Source organism: Electrophorus electricus, chromosome 21 (assembly GCF_013358815.1).
Source record: "Electrophorus electricus isolate fEleEle1 chromosome 21, fEleEle1.pri, whole genome shotgun sequence".
Taxonomy (NCBI): domain Eukaryota; kingdom Metazoa; phylum Chordata; class Actinopteri; order Gymnotiformes; family Gymnotidae; genus Electrophorus; species Electrophorus electricus.
The window spans coordinates 4,272,371-4,281,488 of NC_049555.1; the positions used below are offsets into that span (position 1 = coordinate 4,272,371).

Sequence of the window (9,118 nt, forward strand, 5' to 3'; positions counted from 1 at the left end):
TCCGCGGGTTGTAGAGCCACATGATTGGTCACGTGACATACATAAGGGGACGCAATTAGCAGACGTTTGCGAGGAAAACTTTGTAGCCAGCTAGCTACATTTCCTTTGCTGTTTATTTACATTTCAGAAATTTCATTAAGAAATAATGTCCATTAATACGACGAGGAAGCGAATCTACGAAACTAGAGCGAACGAAAACGTATTTTGAGAATAACAAGCGTCGAAATCAAAGGAATAAGATGTGTTTACATATTAAGGCTCTGTTCTTCCTTCTCTACCTGTGTGGCGCGAACGAAGGCAGAAGAAATGTGCTTCTGATCATCGGTACTTTACATTTACATTCACATTTACATTTACATTCACATTTACATTCACATTACGGCATTTAGCAGACGCTCTTATCCAGAGCGACTTACAAAAGTGCTTTGTCATTTACTCATAGAATACATCCAAGCACAGTAGGTTAGAATTAAACATACCAATGAACTAGAATACTGTAGAATACAGGGATGAATGCTGATACCTAGAAGTGCAAAATACATAAGGTCTAACTTAAGCAATGATAAGTACTATAACCAATAAGTGCTAGAGTTTGTTAAAAAGCATAAATAATGTCCTACAATAAGTACTAAATTAGTCAGTCAATAAGGGAGCAGTGTCAGTTGTCCTTACGACCTCCGTCTTACATGCCCTAGATGTAGGACAACGTGATAGAATGATTGTCACATGTGTTAACCGGTTGCCAGTTTCTCCGGCGTTGCCTTAACGTTGCCTCTCTGTGCGCAAAGCGGACGACGCTGGTCTGGAGACGGAGGTGTACAACAGCACGGTGGTGCGCACGCCGCACCTGAGGGCGCTCGCGCGCCGCGCCGTCGTGTTTCGGAACGCGTTCACGTCCGCGAGCAGCTGCTCGCCCAGCCGCTCCACCGTGCTCACGGGCTTACCGCAGGTACCGCGAACCCTTGGGAGTGCGTAGCACGTCAGTTGTTATGTTGGTGTTTAAAAGCTATGTAGTTGTCGCTGCATTTGCACCGGCCTTCCCGTGTGTGATCTTCAGCACCAGAATGGGATGTATGGGCTTCACCAAGGTGTGCATCATTATAACTCGTTTGACGGAGTGCGCAGTCTCCCCCTGCTGTTAAAACAGGCCAATATCCGGACCGGTAAGAAACCCACTGGCGTAGCTAGGTCTCACTCTTTCTCACATCACTCTCATCTTTATTCCTGTGTTCGTAGACAACTCACTGGTTAATTACTAAATTTAGTAGCTGTGTTAGAGCATGGCAAATAATATAATAATGAGTTAAAATCCTTGACTGGTCTCATGTCAAAGTAGTATGTGGTTACTCGCTTTTTAAAGCATGCTCTGTGTCAGCATGGAGTGGAGTGTTTATGTAGTAATGTTTCAAGAGACAACCAGGCCCGGTTTGTTTCTAACATTGCTCCGTTCTGGCAGGAATCGTTGGGAAGAAGCACGTGGGCCCGGGACCCGTTTACCCTTTCGACTTCGCCTACACGGAGGAGAACAGCTCCGTCCTGCAGGTGGGACGCAATATCACGCGGATCAAACTCCTTGTCCGGAAGTTCCTGCGCGAACAACAGGCAGAGGTGGAGGAAGCAGAGAGGTGCGGAGGTGAGGCACGGCCCTTCTTCCTGTACGTGGCGTTCCATGATCCACACCGCTGTGGCCACTCGCAGCCCCAGTATGGAGCGTTTTGTGAGAAATTCGGGAATGGTGAGAGTGGAATGGGAAGAATTCCGGACTGGGAGCCACAGTACTACACACCGGATCAGGTAGAGGTGAGTGTTTCTGTTGGTTTTTTTTGGTTTTTTTTTGCATGTCTCCAATATGTCATTGTAATACAACTAACAAATTGGGTTCACAGCTTGTTATATTAGCTCCTTGTGTCTGTGTAAGCACAAACATGTCATTATGTGGGCTGTGGTAGCTCAGTGGCTCAGTGGTACTTGACTAGTAATCAGAATGTTGCCTGTTCAGATCTCACCGTTGCCACTGTTGGGCCTCTGACCAAGTCCCTTAACCCTCAGTTGCTTAAGTTGTGTTCAGTCAGAATTGTAAAGCTACTGCTAAATGGCATAAATGTGAATTATGTACTAATGTCTCACTTTACAAGCAGAGATGTAGAACAGAAGGATATTTGTTACCACTAATCATTCTCCAGGATGAGGCACAGTTACATGTTTCCATAGAAACATACGTCTTGCCATTTGTAGGTAATTAAAATAACAAAAAAAAAAACTTTCACTACAGTGAATTGCCCCACAGTGGATATATTGAATGGGTCCCAGTGTATCTAGGATCTGGGCTTTGCATTTTGTTGCCAAGCCGACTGTAAACATGGTGGCAGACTGATCTTTGATTGGTCTTGGTACGCTCAGCGACGCATTGTAAAGCTGTGAACCGGCACTGGTTTTGATCCTGGATCTGTGAATGCTCTCCCAGGTTCCGTACTTTGTTCCAGACACACCGGTGGCCAGAGCAGACATAGCAGCCCAGTACACCACTGTTAGCAGGCTGGACCAAGGTGAGACACCTCGTAATCCTTGGGGAAGATGTTGGATTGTAAGTACTGCCTGTGTTTGCCAACTAGGAAACCACAGAAACACTGAGATTACAAGTCACCGGTTACAAGCACTGAGATTACAAGTCACCGATTTAAACCTGGAGATTACAGGTCACCCATCCCGTAGATATGGATTTCTGCAGAATTTCAGACAAAACCATATCTGACCATATCATTTCAGCATGCAATCTGGGTATTCAAATTATTCTGAAGACATTTTAAGTAGGGCACATAGTGGATTATGGTTGAAAAATCACTACAGGAACTGGAACGGGTCTTCAGCTCAAGACAAGCTGGTGAGAAATTTGGATTGAAAACAACTTGTTGGACAAGAAGAAAACAGGATCCAGTTTTCTGATTCTTCACAGGCTCTGCTTGGTAAGAATAAACGCATGCTGTGTAAACTGGATCTGTTGTTTTTGTCTCTCCCTGCAGGCATTGGTTTGGTAATGCAGGAGCTGCGAGAGGCAGGCTTTGAGAACGACACTCTAGTGATCTACAGCTCAGATAACGGCATTCCGTTCCCCAATGGACGCACCAACCTGTACGGCTCGGGCGTGGTGGAGCCCATGCTGGTGTCCTCACCTGAGCACAGGCAACGCTGGGGACAGACCAGCCAGGCCTACGTCAGCCTCCTGGGTGAGATACACATACACACACATACAAACAAGCCAGCCAGGCCTACGTCATTCTGCTGGGTGAGACATGCACACACAGAAAAAATTGCAACCACATACACAGACTATCCTGGCATACACGAACCTGCTTGGTAGGACACACCACACTTGCTAGACCTGGTTTGTGTGACCTACAAACAACATTGCCACAATCAATCAATCCACACCACTCCCTGCTTGTACGGTTCACCCTGAGTGCAAAGGCAGCTCACACCCCTCTGACTGCTTCGTGTGATTTTTGTCACGGGACAGAAATCTGCTAAAAGGGAAGCAGAATTTTGTGATGTACTACAGATTAAGTTCATTATCCGTTTGTGCTTTTTCTGTGTCTTTTTGGAGAGCTAGAAAGTTTTTTGTTTTATTTTCCTTTGTAGACATGTGTTGGTAGTAAACTGAAAACTATAAGTATCATTTGGGCTATAGCTCTGACTGTTCTGAGCTGGAGACCAACCCCCCCTGTGTTGGTTTATTACAGCCTTGGTTTAACACATGACACAAAACTACAACCTCTGTGGTTTCTGCTTGTTTTAAAACCAAATAGGACCACAAGGTGGTGCTATTGGCACTTAGTTTGGATGGTCACGTTCCTATGAACATGCTGTGCCAAACATTTGTCAACATGGATTTAATATAGTTGAAGTAATTATGGAACTTTTCTTACAGGTGGAGTTAATAACCACAGCAGCTAGTCATCTTCTCCATTGTCCCACGCCGCCTTTTTCAAGCAGTTCTGGCTGAATCAGTATTTCAGCGGTTATTTTTCTCCTAAGAGCTTTCAGACAGGCATCTATGCAGACGGATTACGCACTAAATCAACAAGCTGACATATAGTACAATAACGTTGCTTTATTGGCTAATCCGCATTTCTTTCTCCCTGTACTCAGACCTCACCCCCACTGTGTTGGACTGGTTCTCGGTGCCGTACCCGTCCTACAGCCTGGGCGGAGGTGCGCCGGTGCAGCTAACGGGCCGCTCGCTCCTCCCTGCCCTGAGCTCGGAGCCGGCCTGGGACACGGCCTTCGGCAGCCAGAGCCTCCACGAGGTCACCATGTACTACCCCATGCGTTCGGTGCGGCACGGCCGCTACCGGCTGCTGCACAACCTGCACTACCGCATGGCCTTCCCCGTCGACCAGGACCTGTACGTGTCGCCCACCTTCCAGGACCTGCTGAACCGCACAGCGGCGGGGCAGCCCACGCACTGGTTCAAGACGCTGGCCAACTACTACTACCGCCCGCGCTGGGAGCTGTTCGACGTGCTCGCCGACCCCAGCGAGGAGAGGAACCTGGCAGGCGACCCGGTCCACCAGCTCGTCCTGGAGAGCCTGAGGGCCCTGCTGCAGAAGTGGCAGTGGGTGACCCAGGACCCGTGGGTGTGCGCGCCCGACGCCATACTCGAGGACAAGCCGGATCCGCAGTGCCGACCGCTCTACAACGACCTGTAGGGGACGCTTTGTTCAGCCTCGCGTGAACCATCGGTTGCACCCAAAACAGCATAGTACTATACTACATAGTGTGTCGAAATAGTACGCCATTCAGATTTTCTGCCAATTTACGCCATGTAAACTCAAATTCAGTAGTGTCCAAATATACTTGAGGTATTGCTCATGCACTCACCAAATATACTCATAAAAGGGCTACATAGTAGTTGGCAGTATGTAGCCTATTGTTTTTGTTGACTCTAATGTGATCAGAGCCTGTATTCATATAGTCTGTCTGATAAGGAAACTGCATTAGTTTTTGTGACCATAATTGCCAGTAATGAAGAGGGCAGGATCTTCACTAGGCTGGGACTCTTTGATTGGATAAACAATAAATATGTGCTTTACACATGCAGTGATCATCTTGGGTAACATTCACACCAAACAGCACTTTATCCGCATTTTATCTGCATATTGCACCAAAACACATGGGCCTCTGAAAGCCTTCATTTAAATGTGATGTCTGACATGGCTGAATCGAAGCAAACCACATTACATTCCATTTCCTGCTCAGATTTGATTCATTACTAACTCGCTCCCATTAACGTTTATTTCTTGGAAATGTTATGAGGGAATGCTCCCATTTTCTAAAACTGTCATATTGATATTCCAGAACTAAACTGACTCAGGGGGGATCTGGTATTCCAGAACTAAACGGACTCAGGGTGGTTCTGATATTCCAGAACTAAACAGACTCAGGGTGGTTCTGGTATTCTAGAACTAAACTGATTCAGGGCGATTCTAAAAATCAGAGCAGGAACTTCCACAACTTGTCATTATAACAAATTTTGTCTTAATTGGCTTGCTGTAGTTAGAATCCTCTGGTGTAATGGTAACTTGCAGTTGGGCTATTACAGGAGAGGGGGCATGCCCCCCTCCCATGTCCAGATTTAACATTTTGTGAGCGCTTGTGCTCTTTTTTGGGGGGGGGGATGCAATATTTAGCTTAAATGTCAGCGTCAAATCAGCTAATATTACATCTTTTAACTGAATTGTCAGCTCTGTCTGGCTCATAGAAGGAGGAGTGCTGTGTGTGTTTCTGTGTGTGTGTGTGTAACAGTAAAGTGATTGTTAGCCATGTAATTCCCTTAAATAGGCTCCTTGTGTTAATACCAGAACTTGCAATCTGAGGTAAGCTAATGGATTTCACAGAGCTGTTTGTGTGTGTGTGTGTGTGTGTGTGTGGTGGAAGAACAGTAAAGGTGATTTGATTCTCATCAATCATAACCTAACCCATTTCACACTGCTCTAGTAGTTTATTATACCTGTAGGCTACTATGTCTGGGTGATGCAACAAACTGCCTTTTAATGTTTATCTACAGACCAGCACTTCCTTTTGCTTTCGTCTCTGCTCCTGCTTATTCGTGTAATTGTCCAATCAGCCAATAATGTAGCGGCAGTGCCGAGCGTGAACCAATGCAGGCATGGATCAAAGGCTTGGATTCATGTTCACATCGGCCATTAGAATGGAATATACAGGTCTGAGTGGCTGTTGGATCCAAAGAATCAGGTTTGGGTTTTTAAAAACAGGTGATCTGGGATTTTCATGCATGTTTGTCCAAATTGCAGCATCGGTTGCCAGTCCGGTCAGCTGAAAACAGGAAGGCACGTCTGCAGCGTGCACAGGTCTCTGTCCTGAACGCCGGAGGGTGGTGATGGCATACAGTGGCGGACTTCACCAACACGCAAACCGTGCAAAAGCGCAACGTGGCAAAGATCAGGGGGCCCCTGCTGAGCACAAGAGGTTGGCTGGAAAAACTAATAGGATCCTTTCTTACATTGTTTGACACGAAAAAGATTGAACGTGAACATGAAGCGCTCATATAACAGCAGAACGCAGAAAGAAAAAATTTAAAGAAACCAGGATGGTTTAACTCTGCATTAAGAAGATAGGGAAAGATTGCGCAGGGTGTGTAAATATTATTTTGCTGTTAAAAAAAAGTCTTTGATTATGGGGCCCCAGAAATGCTAAATCTGCTCCTCATAGCGTAATGTGGGGAATGTATTTCTGGCACACACCAGGCCCCCTAATACCAGTCAAGCATCATCTGAATCTGCATATTGCTTCCTTTATGGCCAGTATACCATCTAATAATGATTCCATTCCAGAAAGCACAAGTCAACAGAAACTGGCTCCGTTACCACGACGAGTTCGGTGAATTCAGTGTCCTCCTCAATCACCAGTTCTGAATCCAACAGGACACCTTTAGGATGTAGTAGAAGGGGAGATCTGCAGTTGAATACTATGAAGCAATTAGGAGATGAAGTCATGTCAGCCTCAAAATCTCACAGGAATGTTTCTTGTGGAATCATGGAAACAGCATGTGGAATTCTAACCACAGAGAATATTCCAAAACCAAACGAGATTCCTTATAAAGGAGATGGTGAGTGTGTATTAATACGGCAAATTATTAATATTACTCACTCCATAATTTGTATTTAATTGGAGTGTAAAAACAAAACTTATTAAACAATGTATTAACAACATTATACACTTTCTGACCACTCCAAACAATGTAAAAGTTTGGCATGAGCCATTTGTTGTAGTCTACAGTTCCTTAGGTATTTAACATAACAACTAAAGCAAACAGTTATTTGTATATGTATGTTTATTTTTAGCCTTATTTTGTCATTCACTTTCGAATTAAAATGTGACGTAGGTAATCAATCTGAAGAATTTTCAGAAAACGCGCATCAGTGAGATCTGACGTCGAGGCGTCCCCAGCTCGCACGAAACTCGCCAAAAGCGCGGATACATGTTGATTGGAATTTTCCTCACCGGAAATATGAATCACCTACTCGGGAATGACGAACTCACGCACGACTTTAGGGGTCTATAAAAGCTACGGTGGCGAGGACCGTCTCGCCAAAAGCTACAAACATTGCGTTCATGCTTTAGAACAAACTGCCAGCGTTGAGTTGAACAGATATGTGCGCAATGGGGAGGTCCGTCAGATCCGTCTTGGTGTTTGTGAGTGTCATCATACTCATCTCCTGCCATCCGTCAGACGCCTGGTACAAGCAGTCAGCCAGCCCGAGTTACTACTCCGTCGGTAGAGCCTCGGGCTTGCTGTCCGGCATCCGACGGTCGCCTTACGTCCGGCGATCCGACACGGACTCATTACTGGACAGCGGTGAGATGGGGACAACCGGGAACAACGCAACGCCTGATCTTTCCAGCCGACAGACCCCCGTCCTTAAAAATATGGTAAATATAATTCCGATATGATCCGGTTAATTTTCACTCCACATTTTGTTTGCCTTTCCAAAGAAAATTGCCAGGAGACGTTTACTTGACACGCACAACTTGCGCCTTGGGAAAACAAAACACCTGTTTTTGCTAAATGTACTATTAACGGAATTCCACACGTGCACAGGCGTATGGAAATCTGTTGCCTGCGTTTTGTGCTGGATGGTAGCGCGCCACTATGGCACAGCAAATGGCTCGCGCTCCGTGCGTAAAACGCGCTCTCAAAGCTCCGGAGTGATGTGCCACCGACGGCACCTGCGCTGGGGCGCTACAGAGAACGCGGTGTAAATAATCAGTAGTTCAGGGTTTTTTTAATTTTTGGTTTGTTTTTGTTTTTTAATTATCTCAATTTGACATATCCGATAAAAACTTAAATCCATCTTGTAGTTCTATGCATACTTATTGCATGTGGATATGTACTGCATGGCTTCCCATTGAGGTATTGCTTTATAGGACTACACGGCCAAACATCTATTTTGTGCCTGAACAAGTCATTTGCTTTAAAACAGAACGTTTACCTGCACATACATGTCAAGGTACATTAACGTTTATGTCCGTCATTTGTTTCAGGCTATTTGTGTTAAGGACGTTTCTCCGAACCTGCAAAGCTGCGAGCTAATTCAAGACGGGTCGAGCACATTCCGCTGCAAAGCGGACGTGCTCCTCTCACTCGACTCCCTGGACTGCCTGGTGGCGTGAGTGGCGCGCACTGCCCCCCTCTCTGTGCACCGAAACACCTACTGCTAACGAGGACAGCGAAGACAGCACCGCGGACTGGTGATACTGAATGTCTACTTATTTAACACGATATGAATTAAATTAGATGCTCACAATACGAAGGAAAAAACAAAAAACAAAAAAAAAACGACCACGTCGACAAAACCAAGTGTTGTGCCAGAGAAAATTTTGTTCATCCGCCCCTGCTGTACCCATCTTCAAAATGTATTAAATGTTGAAGGATTGTTTACTGCCGAGTCTCTCAAAGATCTTTCCTTATTTTATTAAACTGAACAGATACTGTTGATTTTGTGTACATTGTTGTCACGTGATTTTTAGTTTAGAAACGAAATAAAGTTTTAAAAAAGGAAAAGAAAATTGTTTCCACATTGCACCGAGATGAGCATGG

At 45.3% G+C, this 9,118-nt stretch overlaps 2 protein-coding genes across 2 annotated transcripts; both read left to right on the forward strand.

Moving 5' to 3' along the window:
- Nucleotides 1-46: 46 nt before the first annotated feature.
- sgsh (N-sulfoglucosamine sulfohydrolase (sulfamidase)) lies at nucleotides 47-5,097 on the forward strand. The gene is made up of 7 exons (XM_027023400.2): nucleotides 47-324; nucleotides 789-949; nucleotides 1,058-1,163; nucleotides 1,457-1,800; nucleotides 2,465-2,546; nucleotides 3,021-3,224; nucleotides 4,147-5,097. The coding sequence occupies exons 1-7, from the start codon at nucleotides 240-242 to the stop codon at nucleotides 4,704-4,706; spliced, it is 1,542 nt and encodes a 513-aa protein (XP_026879201.2). The 5' UTR covers nucleotides 47-239; the 3' UTR covers nucleotides 4,707-5,097.
- Nucleotides 5,098-7,516: 2,419 nt separating this feature from the next.
- On the forward strand, nucleotides 7,517-8,993 carry npb (neuropeptide B). Its single transcript, XM_027023414.2, has 2 exons — nucleotides 7,517-7,950; nucleotides 8,563-8,993. The coding sequence occupies exons 1-2, from the start codon at nucleotides 7,672-7,674 to the stop codon at nucleotides 8,689-8,691; spliced, it is 408 nt and encodes a 135-aa protein (XP_026879215.1). The 5' UTR covers nucleotides 7,517-7,671; the 3' UTR covers nucleotides 8,692-8,993.
- Nucleotides 8,994-9,118: the final 125 nt, after the last annotated feature.

Excerpts from the sequence above, each read along its gene's own strand:
- sgsh (XM_027023400.2), top strand. The coding sequence starts at position 240 with ATGTGTTTACATATTAAGGCTCTGTTCTTCCTTCTCTACCTGTGTGGC. Across the intron at positions 325-788 it reads AAATGTGCTTCTGATCATCG|CGGACGACGCTGGTCTGGAG; the intron begins GTACTTTACATT and ends CTGTGCGCAAAG. Across the intron at positions 1,801-2,464 it reads ACACACCGGATCAGGTAGAG|GTTCCGTACTTTGTTCCAGA; the intron begins GTGAGTGTTTCT and ends ATGCTCTCCCAG.
- npb (XM_027023414.2), top strand. The coding sequence starts at position 7,672 with ATGTGCGCAATGGGGAGGTCCGTCAGATCCGTCTTGGTGTTTGTGAGT. Across the intron at positions 7,951-8,562 it reads CCCCCGTCCTTAAAAATATG|GCTATTTGTGTTAAGGACGT; the intron begins GTAAATATAATT and ends CATTTGTTTCAG.